The 14,698-nt window shown below is 38.6% G+C and overlaps 1 protein-coding gene across 1 annotated transcript in view; it reads right to left on the bottom strand.

Moving 5' to 3' along the window:
- Window positions 1–14,698, bottom strand: part of KLHL1 (kelch like family member 1) — a 380,716-nt gene that overhangs the window by 226,854 nt on the left and 139,164 nt on the right. Inside the window, exon 3 of the mRNA XM_070408965.1 lies at window positions 4,199–4,335. Within this exon, the coding sequence (XP_070265066.1) occupies window positions 4,199–4,335 (137 nt within the window). The remainder of the gene's footprint in view (window positions 1–4,198; window positions 4,336–14,698) is intronic.

The raw sequence follows: 14,698 nt of genomic DNA, 5'->3' as shown, positions 1-14,698 counted from the left end.
CCTTTGTTCTATTACTACCACTGCACTCACTCCTTGATACCCAGGTCTCTTCCCAGTTAGAAAAAAAAAAGTTTCCAAATTTTTATTTTAGTTTTTATTGAAACGCTACCAGGACCCTGATCCCGTTTCCTCTCTTTCTAATTTGCTGGGATAGGAGAAAATTGGGGTAATTAGAAAGGGTGTCTTTCACATCTTACCATATATACATTTTTATTAAATGAAATCTTTAAAGGTTGATTCTGTTAGAGCAGGCTGATAGAAAGATATGAGCTGGGAGAGGCTGGGAGAGGCAGCTAGGCTTGGAGGAAGTCAGTGACATGACAAAGTGAAAATAGATAATGGAGGTGGTGGACCCCTATGTGAGCAGGAAAGATTCAGAGCCCCCCAGGATGTGGTCTAAATGATGGCTTAGCACCTAGTCCTAGATGAAGGAGTCTATAACTTAGAGATACTATTTTTTTTTTTTTTTTAATACATGAGGGTGGGGATAACTTGTTTCTTGCCTAGGGGGCTCAAGCCTAGCGGTATAAATCATTTAAACTCCCAAATATCGAGGCACTCGGTTCAGTTTTGCCAGGTTTCCTACAAGTAAATCCTCGCCTGATTTGCTGTTATTTGTTGTCTCTTGTTTGAATTTATTCCTATAAGCAAGACAACTGGGCGTGCAGAGTATTCTCTCAGGCCTGAGGCGGAGACCTTCTTGTTTACCACTGACAATTCCTCTTTCTTCAAATAAAATATCATTAAACCCTATAATCATTGAAGCTTATATAAGTCAAAATCTCATTCTAATCTAACTTTACCCATTGTTTCATTTTCTGAATTTCTAAGTGAATGAAATAAATGTTACCTATTGTTTTCAAGCCTCAGACATTTTCAGATCTCATAGAAAATTTTCCTTTGAAATCGTTTTGAGCACTCTCATTCATGTCTTTTGAACACATTACCTTAACAGATAATAGTTAACTATCAATTCTTGATATCGTTGATCTGCCTTAGTTTGTTTTTTTTTTTTAAGCCTCTCCAACCTCAGAATTTAAGAAAATATTCCCAAATGGCTGACCCTTTAGTATCTTACTGCTTGTTCATTTTTACCACTTTCTGGGATACATTTATTTTTAGTCTTCTGCAAAAAGTCTTAGAGGTTAGCCAGCAATCTAAGTAGAAACACACAGATACCTCCCATTCTTGCCTTTCTATACTATTGCTCACTTGATCTCTCCTATTGTTGTAATTTGTTACATTGTATGTAGCAAAAGACAGGTATAGATTTTACATTATGCCTAAAATCCCCCTTACCTTAGCTTGTAAATTATGTTCTCATCTAGGGCATTTCTACAAACTGACAATTGGAAATTTAGCAATCACCGGGAAGACAGAAGTATCAGAGCACAGGCCAAAGTGGCAGCGGCAGCTGAAAGGCAGCTTTGTATCCCGTCTGCCCTTTAAAAAGCAGAGCCAGATCTAGGTCATTACATTCAGCAGGGAGCTTGGAAGCACCTTCCAACTTCGTGCTGCACCAAGATGAGTGTCTTTTGACCTAGTTTTGCACAAGGGAGATGCAAGGCTGCCAGGCTATGGAAGCTGTAAGTGTTGGATCTATGCCTTTCTGTTGCTAGAAGGATTCTTGCCATGTAAGTTTCAGGATGTGTTTCTTTCCAAGAAACAATAAGGTGGTTGTGTTTGCTACTCTTGACTGGGAGGCCACAATCTTTTGCTACTATTTCAGGTTGTATGCCAACTGAAATTGACCAATATGATCTCAGTTCCCCATCAGCTGACTAGACTTGCTTCTTCCTGCCCCTAGACCTTTGACCTCCCTTTTCTTAGAGGGTTTGCTTTAGAAAAACCTGTAAATGTAAATTCGTTCTTTACTCCTTTGAGATGTGAATATTTTAAAAAAGGCTCTTGACAGTTTTCCAATCCAGAAATGTTTTTCTCAGAGCCATCCCTTTGAAATGCCAACATCAAGGGAGAGAGCACCCAGTCTCTCAGTTTTGTGAGAGACCAGGAGCATAATTGGAGTGAGCTTCTTGCTTCAAGTTGTGAAACTACCTTCTGTCTCAAAGATAGGAGGGACGTTCCTTTTCCTTTACATACAGCCAATTAGCAAAAACAGATGGCTGTGTTCTCTCCCGCCTGAGCACTTTAAAATTCTCCCCTCTACCCTTTGTTCCTGCAGAATTATCATTTTATTTTTAGATTAAATTCATTGGGTGACGTTGGTTAATGAAGTTATATAGGTTTCAAGTGTACATTTCTATAATACGCCATGTGCACATACATTGCATTGTGTGTTTATCACCCAAAGGCAAAGCATCTTCCGTCAACATGTATGTGACACGTTTACCTTTGCTACCCCCACCCTTCTTCCCTCTGATAACTTCCGTACTGTGTGTCAATGAGTTTTTGCTTGTTTGTTTTTCTTGTTTGTTCATTTATTGCTTTCAGTTTTATATTCCCCATATGAGTGAAATCATATGGTTCTTGCCCTTTTCTGTCTGACTTATTTCCCTTACTGTGGTAAGTAAACACTCAGTTCTGGTCTCCCTCCCCAATTACAACAGCCTTCAATAAAGGCTTACCTGCTTAACTTTGTCCAGAGCAAATATTTGCTTTGACAAAACATAATTTTAAAATTACAGAGACTGGGAAAATGTCTGTCTTCCCATCACATTGCTTCTTTAAGATTCAGCATCTAAAGCAGGTGCATTTTTGTTTTCAAAGAGACTTCATTTACTGAGTGTTAAATTTGGTATTAACAAGCTTCTCTCTATGATAAGCCAAATCCCCAAAGAAAATAGATTCCCACTAGTTCCATGGTCTTTTGCTTTAAGAGGCTGATCTTTAAACACCATGTCCTGTTTCTCTGTGACCAGAAATATTGAAAAATGCAGCTCCTTAACCTAGGGTCCTGATACTTTGATAATCAGGCCCTTTTCTTCCTTTCTTCCTTCCTTCCTTCCTTCCTTTCTTCCTTCCTTCCTTCCTCCCTTTCTCTCTCTATTTTAATATAATCAATAGTTCAGGCAAAATGAGCCACATTCCATTCCTAAAATGTATCCACTCATACTATTTTCTTTTACTACTATCACAAAATGTTATTATAATGTCTCCTCTAATCTCATAAGTCTTGAAAAGCTATTAAAATGTTTTAAATGGATGTGAACCCTGATAATGCTCTGAGCAGGTTTTATGCGTTTTAACTCTCTTTTAACATTTAACATTATATCATATGTATTCCCTCATCTCTTTTCTCCACTTGGACCATGGGCTTCTGGAAGGCAAAGACATGGTTTACTCATTAGTTTATCTTCCAGAGATAGCGCTAATACTTGCACATTAAGTATATTCAACAAATGTTTGCTAAATTAGCAAAACTATTTGCACTACATTTTATAAGGGGCAAAGACCAATAGAAAATGTCAATATAGAGGATCAGAAAGAAATAAACAGATTTTAAATCTCATCATTTTCACAATTCTATATATTTTCATTGTCTATTTCAAGTTTATAGAATCCACATTAAATGATCTATAAAGGTTTTAAAATTAAAATAGTACACTGCAAAGAATAGTTATTTGAACACATCTATTTCAAAATAAAAGAAAATTAGAATCCATTTTGCTTCCTAATGTTCTAAATATGGACATAAACAAATTCGTATTTGATCATTAATGACATCTCTGCTTCTCTTTTAAGTGCATCTATCAACTATTTATTTTGTAAGTCAGTTTATTTTATTTTTTTTAATTTTTTAAAATTAATTTTAGAGTGAGAGAGGAAGGGATGGGGAGAGAGAGAAAATCATCCATGAGAAAGAACCATCAATTGGCAGCCTCTTGCACACCCCCTACTGGGTATTAAGCTAGAAATCTGGGCATGAGCCCTGACTGGGAATCCAACCAGTGACCTCTTGGTGCATGGGGCGATGCTCAACCAACTGAGCCACACATGCCAGGGCATATAAGCCAGTTTAAATTATTAGTGAAAAGAATTTGATATATGTATACATATATACATTTATAATTTCAGTGACAAAAGAAAAGTAGTCTGATTTTTCTGTTAGTCTTTCAAATGGAAAAATAAATAAATAAAATAAGAGATGCAAGCTGTATTTTTCTTTAAATTTTAAAATCCTGTACTTAAATTCTAAAATCCACAAGACATCAATGTGAAGCTTCATCATTTACTGTACCTGTATATGCAAATTGTACAAGATCCCAGAGGGCATTGGGGTCTATGCCTTCCATCTTGATTTCCTCCTGCTTGGCTTCGCAAACATCACTTGTAAACATGGCAGCAAAATAGTCTGAGACTGAGCTCAGAACAAGCCTGAAAGAGTCAAAAGGTCTAATTTAGGGTGTGAATATAAAGCATCAAAATGCTAAGTGTCAACAACAATGGAGTGCAGAGCAATCTATTTATGTATCTGTGTCTGTTTGCCTATCAATTATCTATATATCTCTGTATCTATCACCCATCAATTAATCTATAATTACCTAATGGATTGCACTTTTAAAAACTGATTTAGAAAATTCTGCCCTACCATTTCTAATACATTTTTCATTTCACTTTTAGTTCTTCTATTCTTTTAGATAAGAATCCAATTTTATTTCTTTTTACATACTCACGCACTTTTCACCACACTATCTACTAAAGAATTTGATTTGCTCAGTCAATTAATGGTGCTACATATATCATAAATTTAAGTGTAAAATCTGTAGTGACCTCTCTGAGATTTCTATTTTTTTTGTTTATTTGCCTGTTCTTATGCCAATAAAATATTCTTTTTATATGTATGATAAATATTTATAAATATAAACAATACTATGATTCTAAAGATGTCTATATCAAATTAGGCAAATCCTCCCTCTTTATTTTTGCTTAACTAGTAGTGGATTTAAAAATCATGTTTTTATTGATTCCAGAGAAAGGAAGTGAGAGGGAGAAGAGAGAGAGAGAGAGGCATTGATGTGAGAGAGAAACATTGATCCTTGCCTCCTCCATGCGCCCAAACAGGGGATGGAACCTGAAACCTGGGCATGTGGCATGACTGGGAATCAAACCTGTGACCCTTTGATTTGATGCACAGGATGACCCTCAACCAACTGAGCCACAGTGGCCACAGCATGGATTTTTATTCTGCATATAAAGTTTAAAGTAAGCTTGTCAAATATAACTTTAATTAAAAATGCAGTACATTTCTGATTTTATATGTGAACTAGTAGCCTGGTACACAAAATTTGTGCACATTAAGAGGGAATTAGTTAGCGGAAATATTTTAATATTGCTATTTGCCTTTTCTCTATAATAGAAGTGTGAGAGATAAAAGGGAATTAGTAAAATGTATATGAAAATAACATATAAATTTATTAATAAATAAACAGTAACAAAAGGATATAACAACAACAGAGGCATGATATAAAAACAACAAAAAACATGATATAAAAACAACAGTGATGCAAACAATGACTGATAAAGTGATTAAACTTATTCTAATATCTCCCTGTACACCACATTAAGAGTGAAAACACTTTCAGAGTTCTTGACTAATTTTCCTTGTGCTGAAGTATTTAGAACTTTAACATCACATGCTCTTCAAACTTGAAAGAAAGCAACATATAACTGACCATGTGTGAAAATGGGTTCGGGTAGGAATATGCCTACTTTGTCTAGAGTTTGTCCTTGTGATTTATTAATAGTCATCACAAATGCTGGCATCACGGGAAACTGTCGTTGAATCAATTTAAATGGGAGCCCAGTATCAGATGGGGACAAATCAATTCTTGGAATCAGAACAACCTCTCCCTCTGCAGATCCTGTTAATACTTCAGCTTTGATAATGTTAGGTCATAATCTTTTGATAATAAATCCGGTACCATTACAAAGACCCTATTTACTATTGATATTACTATTGAAAGTGCCCACTTTCATTTTAATTTATGACACGCATTCCCGAAGGAGTAATACTATTAAGAAATTTGATGGGAAAATTTTCCTTTTCAGCATAATCTGTTGAGTCAATGGAATCATCACTCAAATATGTGTGAAAGTCTCCATCGAGTACATTCAAAGTTTCTTCATTTAACTTTTGAACGTGCCCATTTTTTGGACAAAGAATTGTATGTTTAGATATATTTTTAATATTACCTATAGATATAGTATTTCCAAAGGTAGATCCATTACGAATCATTTCATAGGGGATTTCAATAATATCCATTCCTAAATGAAAACTGCTATCAAGTTTGCCGTCTCCAAGTTTTACTAACCATCCACTATAAGCAGAATCCTTTGATCTCATATTTGTTGTAAGAGACAACTTTCTGAAACATCCCCAAACATTGCAGTACTTTAAACTCGTTTGTACTATGGCCAATCGCATAGCATGCGGTACAATACTGAGACATTGTCGAAAATCCCCTCCAAGAAGGAGAACTTTCCCACCAAATACAACATTCAAATTCATAATTTTTCTTAGTAATCTGTCTATGGCATTTATAGCATGACTGGATGCCATGGTGCATTCATCAATAATGAGAAGTTGGGCCTTTTTAATAGTTTTAGCAACTTCACTGTTTATATCAAGTCTAGAAATTGAAGTTTCATTAAATGGAATCAGTAATTTATATTGGAAATGAAAGGTGCTTCCTCTGAGAAGTAAATTTGCAGCAATTCCTGTAGATGCTATGGGTAAACAGTACCAGCACGACCTCTAATACAATGTATTAAAACTTTATAAAGATATGCCTCTTACCCTGACCGGTTTGGCTCAGTGGATAGAGTGTTGGCCTTCGAACTGAAAGGTCCCAGGTTTGATTCCAGTCAAGGGCATGTACCTTGGTTGCAGGTACAGCCCCTGTGGGAGGTGTGCAGGAGGCAGCTGATCGATGTCTCTCTTTCATTGATGTTTCTAGCTCTCTGTCCCTCTCTCTTCCTCTCTGTCAAAAATCAATAAAATATATATTAAAAAAAAATGATATGCCTCCATGCTCCAAGGGCTGGTTCCTGCCTGAAACCTCGCCCTTGTGGGAAACAGCTTGGGGAGGGCGCAGCTGTTTCCAAGACGACCCCTGCAGGGCTGACTTCCTTCTGGTTGGTCGAGCTTCAGTCGTGATGAGTTACACCCAGGGTTTTTATATAAATAGATAGTTGGTGCATTTACCACATAATGTAATCCAATACAAAAATATAATATACCTCTCCAGGTATTCAGGATATTTTGTCTGAATTATATTTTAATGGTTTCCCTAAAATTGTCTTATGTACTCTTGGTTGATTCCTACATATTTTACAGGGATTTTTTTAGCATTATGTATGGTAACTTTAAAAAAAATAAGACACAGTTATCTTCAAATATTTATTATATACCAATTAGATAATTAGTGTCAAGTGATCAGTTTTATCAAAAGAACAAAATATAACATTATGTAATATGAAAACAAACTGTAATAAACCAGAGGGATATATACATCTCCTAGTGCATAAGAGATATATTGAGAAAAAATTAACCGTTTTAATCTTACTCATATAGACTTGCTTTATAACAGGGCCACATCCATATACAGAAAATTATTATGAGACCTAGATAATTCAACCTTAAATAATTACATAAAATCTCCAAAACTGTAACATACGAAATACTGCTAACTCAGTAAGAGAAGTGCAGAAAACTTTATAATGCATTTAGATTTAGTGAACATAAAATTTGCATTAGATTTTAGAAGAGGGATGTAATGAAAAACAGAAAGTAATATCTTTATATGTGCATATATAGCTCCTATTAATGCAAGAAAAGCAGGAGCCAAAAATGCATATATAAGTGGATTAATGTAGCCACTCTGGAAAATCTCTTATTGAGGTCACCATAAATGTATTTCTTTCAAAATCTATTAAACTTTCTTAGTCCACTCCAATTTATTGTGGTATTTGACATTTTGACCTCCCACTCCATCTTTAAGTCTCCATTTTAGCGAGGGGAGTGCAGACTTTCTTATCTCAGCTTACCTCTGATTCACTGACTTCTCTTCCTACTCTTATTCTTGACCCTTTCATTGCTCTAGGTTTTGAATGAGGATTCTACATATTTACCTTAACACTCATTGTTTCAGAATCATTTCTAACCATGGCCTTAATTGTTACTTTTATGGTAGTTTTAAATCTAGCCTTGTGTCTGGAATCCTATAAAAACTTCTCACCAGATATTCCAGTGGCATTTCACTATGCCCTAAATTAACTCAGTCTTCCCTGTGAGGTTTTCTTTCATTTATACTTCCCTGGTTCTAATTGGTGTACCACAAATACATTGAATTTTTCAGAGTAGATACTATAAAAGTATTATTTGTGTCTCCTCCTCCATTACTTATCTACACTAATAAAAGAGAAACATGGTAATTAGCGTATGACCGCTACCCTTTTCATTGGCTAATCAGTGAGTATATGCAAATTAACTGTCAGCCAAGATGGCGGCCGGCAGCCAGGCACTGAAGCGAGCATGAGGCTTGCTTGCTGCGGACTCCAACGTTCCCCGCCTCACTTGCTGGCCTCTCAGCTGCAACTCTAAGCAACTATGTACTATGTTGCAAATAAGAAGCTAAACAAAACACCAGAAACCAATCGGACTGAAAGCCAGCCTGACCAAAAACATTGTATTGATGTTTTCATCAGCGAGGCCTGTGAGCTAAAGCTGGCCCAGAATAAAAAAAAAAGAAAAAAGAAAACAAGGAGCGGTTGGAAGCTTCAGTCACTCGCCACCCGGAAAACAGCCCTCAGCCCCTCACCCAGACTGGCCAGGCACCCCAGTGGGGACCCCACCCTGATCCAGGACGCCCTTCAGGGCAAACCAGCCGGCCCCCACCCATGCACCAGGCCTCTATTCTATATAGTAAAAGGGTAATATGCCTCCCGGCACCAGGATCAGCGTGACAGGGGGCAGCGCCCAAACCCCCTGATCGCCCTGCGGCTCTGTGTGTGACAGGGGGCGGGGCCACAACCTCCCTATCCACCCTGCTCTGTTCATGACAGGGGAAGGTGCCCCAACCCCCTGATCAGCCCTGCTCTGTGCCTGATAGGGGGGAGCTCCCAATTCCCCTGATTGCCCTGCTGCTCTGTGTTTGACAGGGTGCAGCGCACCAACCCCCTGATCAGCCCTGCTCTGTGTGTGACAGGATGCGGTGCCCCAACCCCCCCTCCCCCCACGGGCCCTGCTTTGTGTGTGACAGGGTGGATCCATAACCTCTCCATCGGCCCTGCCCCGAGTGTGACAGTGGTGGCGCTCCAACCCCCTGATCGGCCCTGCTCTGTGGGTGATAAAGGGTGGCGCCCCAACCCCCCTCCACAGGCCTTACTCTGTGTGTGACAGGGTAGAGCCATAACCTCCCCACTGGCCCTGCCCTGAGTGTGACAGGGTGCAGCGCCCCAACCCCCTGATGGGCCCTGCTCTGTGCTTGACAGGGGGTGGCGCCGCAACCTCCCCATCGACCCTGCCTTGAGTGTGACAGGGTGCGGTGCCCCAACCCCCCAATCAGCCCTACCCTGAGCATGACTGAGGGTGGCATCGCAACCTCCTGATCCGCCCTGCTCTGTGCATGACGGGGCGGTGCCCTGACTCCTCAATCGGCCCTGCTCTGAGCCTGACCAGGGGCTGCACTTAGGGATTGGGCCTGCCCTCTGCCACCCTGGAGCTGGCCTAAGCCAGCAGGTTGTTATCTCCTGAGGGGTCCCAGACTGCGAGAGGGCACAGGCGGGGCTGGGGGACCCCCCTCCCCCGCCCCACGAGTGCACAAATTTTTGTGCACCGGGCCTCTAGTATCAAATAAGGCACAAAATCCATCTTTCCTTTTGTACTGGACTTTGTGTTTGCCCTGTCTAGACCCCCTTTATGAGGCACGTGATGTGCCCTGGGCTAGTGATGCTACCACCTAACTGCTCCTAGCTACCCTTTCTCTAGAATCACACATGGCCCAATAGGAGCTGCCCTCTGGAAATTTATGTGTTCTTCACCTGTGGGTGGCTCACAGTATTGACTATTAGAATTCAGGTATAAAAATACCACCTCTTTACCTTGGGGTATGACTAGCTCTGCAGCAAGTCATCCTCCAAAGCTTCTTGGGAGCTAAAGATGAACAAGGCTCTAGCAAAGACCACATCCCTTATCTGCTCCTTCCTCTGCCCTATGCTGCTTCCTTTCTTCTGAGGACACTCCTTAAATAAACCATGCCATGTGAATTGCAGTCTCCTAGTCTGCTTTCAGGAAATCTGATTGTGACACTGAGAAGTAGTCTTCAAAATATTTCTCAGTTAATCTCTTTCTTGGTATTTACATAGTCCTGTTTCATGCCTAGATGAACTCTACATAAACTCTTTTGCAGTGCTCATCTTTTGTGCATTTTCTAAAGTTGGAACATTTTTCAGGGCTATCTTTGTAACATATGACAGGCAGAGTATTGTAGTTGTTAATATACTACTTCTGTAGCCAGACTGCCTGGGATTGAATTCTATTTTCACAATGTATGAATTAAATGGTGAATGTCTTAATATCTCCATTTCTTAGTTTTCTATTTTTCTTAGAAAAATAAAGGAAATAAGGATTTCCTTCCCTTTCAGGCCAAAATGGGATAGTATATGTAAAGTACTTTAATCAGAACCTGACAAATTCAATACAGTAAGTGTTAACTAACATTATTATTATTATTGAGTTAATTATGTCACTCCCTTTTTCAAGAACTTACATGAGTTTCCCATCATACACATAATTTCAAATACAAACATCTCTACTGGTTTTCAAGATCTATCATAATCACTTTTGTTCCACTTTTATGAATTGATTTTGCAGTATTTTCTACAAACTACTCTACTTTCACTAAGCTAGTGCCTCATAATTTTCATAAATAAAAATTATTTGCTTCTTTTTTTCCACATTATTCTCACTATAAAATAGCATACCTATTTTTCCTGTCTGAACTCAAATATAATTTATCTGAAAAAATTTTATAATACTCAATCAAACCAAATAAGGAAATGAGTAGCATATGTTACATATGCTACTCATTTCCTTTTTTGATTATCTCTTGCCCTTGGAATCAAAACCATATATTTCAGTTGAGGTTATTTGCAACTATAATAATTTCCTTAATTGTTCTATGGGTTATTTTTTCCTTCTCAAGATTATTGAAAACTTCTTGATGAAAGGTATCATGTTTTATGTCCTTTTGCATCACAAACAGGGTTAAAACCAATGCTATAAGTTTGGCAAAGATTTCTTTTAATTCATGAAAGGAAAAGATGTTTTATGTATTGCTGAGTATCAATGGTAGGCTTAAGGAGGACAGTAAATGATATGTAAATGATGGAAAACAAGTACATTTTAGTTTCTCTTATCCTTGTTTTCCTCAACTTTTATTCAGATATTGACATGTATCATATGTAAGTTTAAGGCATACAATATGGTGATTTGAAATATTTATATATTATGGAATGATTATCACAATATTTATTTACAATGATTATGTCCTGTTAATAAATTGACCCCATTATTAAGTTATAATGACTATCTTTGTCTCCTGTTACTGCTTTGCCTTAAAGTCTATTTTGCCTGATATAAGTGTAGCTACCCTGAATCTCTTTTGGTTTCCATTTGCTTTGGATATCTTTTTCCATTCCTTTACTTTGTGACTACGTGTGTCTTTGAAGCTGAAATGAGTCTTTTTCTTGTAGACAACATATAGTTGGGTCATATTTTAAAATCCATTCAGCTACTCTGCATCTTTTGATTGGAGAATTTAATCCAATTATCTTTAGAGTAATTGTTAATAGGTAAGAAGTTATAATGCATCTTACTGTTTTCTGGCTGTTTTGCAATTCCCTTGTTCTTTTCTTCCTCTCTTGCTGTATTTCTTTGTGAATTGATTATTTTCTATAGTTCTATGTTTTGATTCCCTTCTGTTTTCTTTTGTGTACCTACTGTAGGCTTTTGTTTTTGTGGTTACCATGAAACTTACAAAACACATTCTATAAATATAAGTCTATTTTAAGCTAATAACAACTTAACTTCAATTATGTAGAAAAACTCTACCTTTTAATTCCTCTCCCATATTTTATGTTTTGATGTCACAATATACCTTCTTCATACTGTCTATCCATCAACTAATTATAGCTTTAGTTGCTTTGAACACTTGTCCTCTGATCTCTATACTAGACTTAAGTGATTAATGCACCATCATACTACAACATTAAATTATTCTGAATTTGCCTAAATACTTAGCTTTACTAATATGTTTTACACTTCCATGTTTTTGTGTTCCTAATTAGACTCCTTTCATTTCCGCTTAAAGAACACCTTTCAGCATTTCTTATAAGGCAGGTCTAAGTGGTATGGTACTCTCAGCTCATGATCCTTGTGGCCTTGGGATAGTATCTCTATCTTTAAGGAAGTAGGTGCATTTCCCATTCTAGATTGGCTTGCACAGTCAAAGCCCTTCGCCTGTCAGCCTATCCAGGGATTCTTGGAGGACAAGTTGGTGATGTCTGAAAGCGGGCTTCCTGCTCGAGTCTTTGGATGGACAAGTCTGGTGTCTGGTCAGAAGGTGGCAGTCTTGGTGCTTGGTGCTAAGGACAAGCCTAGTGCCTGGCTCTGCATGGGTAGACCTGGAGCCTAGGATCGTTGGGGTGAGTCAGGCACTTGAGTCTGAGGTGACTGGCCTGGAACTTGGATCTGCATATGCAGACATAGGTCCTAGTCCAGTGATGGCAAACCTATGACACGCGTGTCAGAGGTGACACGCGAGCTCATTTTTTGGTTGATTTTTCTTTGTTAAATGGCATTTAAATATATAAAATAAATATCAAAAATATAAGTCTTTGTTTTACTATGGTTGCAAATATCAAAAAACTTCTATATGTGACACAGCACCAGAGTTAAGTTAGGGTTTTTCAAAATGCTGACACGCCGAGCTCAGAAGGTTCGCCATCACTGTCCTAGATCAACAGAGGGCAGCCAGGCACAAGGGACCACTGGGTTGGGCTTGGCATCTAGGTTTATAGGGTCTGGATTGGTGTTGGGATGTTCTGGGAACCTGATTTCATAGGATTCTGACTGTAGACTGGAGTCATTGTGGCTGGCATGGCGCTGGGATAACCTGGAGCTTGGGGTCTCCCAGTCAGTCCATAACCTGAGAGTTTGGGGGCCCAGCCTGAAGATGTGTTCTGCTGAAGAAGATATGGTGCTGAGATAAGCAGAAAGCCCATCTCTGTGGGGACCAACCTCTACTCTAGATCTATGGGGTCTGGGGATGTGGGAGCTGGCCTGGTGCAGGGTGGAACAAAAGCTGGGATGTGCAGTAGTTGGCCTGGTTGGGCCTAGTCAACTAGAGCCTGGGTTTGTGGGAGGTTGCCTGCCTTCAGGGCTTCAGGGGTCCTATTGGGAACTTGGGGCCACAGGAACCTTCTTGAATCATGAAAGCAGACCAACCCTTGGAGGTGCTGGGAGCCTGGTTCACGAAAGCCACAGGGAGCCGAGGTCCATAGGTGCTGCTGGAGCTGTGGGTATTGCCTGGGGCCAATGGAGCTTTTTTTTGTTTTGTTTTTCTGAAATTGGTACAGAGCTATTATAAACTATCAAGCTGATTGAGATACCTGGGTGAATGTTGCATTTAATAAAATGGAAGAAATGAGTTATTCCTAGGCCATCAAATATGGTCTTTATTAGTAAGCTTTCCCTGAGTACAGAGAAACAGATCTACTTGCCTACCCCTGAGTATTCGTATCTAACTTACTTATAAAATATTTTTTGCTATATGTAATATTTTAAGCATTTCTAAATACATTATTTCAGTTGCCACTTCTCATTCTTGTCCTAGCAGGTTTGCTCAGTGGTTTGAGCATCGGCCTGTGGACTGAAGGGTTACAGGTTCCATTCCTGATTCCAGTCAAGGGCAGGTACCTCTGTTGCAGGCTCAGTCCTGGGTCCCATCCAAGTGGGTGTGGGAAACAACCAATCGGTGTGTCTCTTTCACATCAATATTTCTCTGTGTCTCTTCCCCTCCCTTATATTCTCTCTAAAAATCAATGGAAAAAGTATCCTCAAGTGAGGATTAACAACAAAAATAAGGCTCATTTTAAAATGTTAAAAAAATGTACATACTTTAACAGCTGATTCTATTACATTTTGAAAATGAAATGTATATTGATAAACACTGTCTTTTAATATTCAAAGTGTGAATACATTTTTTGGGACACCCTGTATATGCTTATATATCTCTTTTCTTTTCTTTCTTTCTTTTTTCTTTTATTTTTAAGAAGAGGGAGAAGAAGAGGGAGAGGGAGAAGGAGAGGGAAGAGAAAAACACTGATTGGCTGCCTCTTGCATGCCCCGTACCTGGATCAAGTCTGCAACCCTGGAATTGAACTGGCAACCTTTGGGTACACAGGACAATGCCAAACCAACTGAGTCACACCAGCCGCTTATACATTTCTAAAACATGTTAGTGCCTCCTTTATCCTGTCTAGGAGCCCTACTCCCCAGGATTAAGCTTTGTTAACAGTATGTTTTATATCCTTTCACACTCTTTCTACGCACATAAAATTATAAATGACATTATTTCCAAGTCAAAGGATGTTAGTTATTTAAGAATTTCTCACATATTTCCAATGCACTTACTCTTAATAATGACTAAAGGGAGAAACAAATGTTCATAAGCTA

Source organism: Myotis yumanensis, unplaced genomic scaffold, assembly GCF_028538775.1.
Source record: "Myotis yumanensis isolate MYYU_CA2020_CCGP unplaced genomic scaffold, mMyoYum1.0.hap1 SCAF_3, whole genome shotgun sequence".
In the NCBI taxonomy this organism is placed as follows: domain Eukaryota; kingdom Metazoa; phylum Chordata; class Mammalia; order Chiroptera; family Vespertilionidae; genus Myotis; species Myotis yumanensis.
Note: the sequence above shows the minus strand (reverse complement) of the source record. Positions and strands in the feature narration are given on the sequence as shown.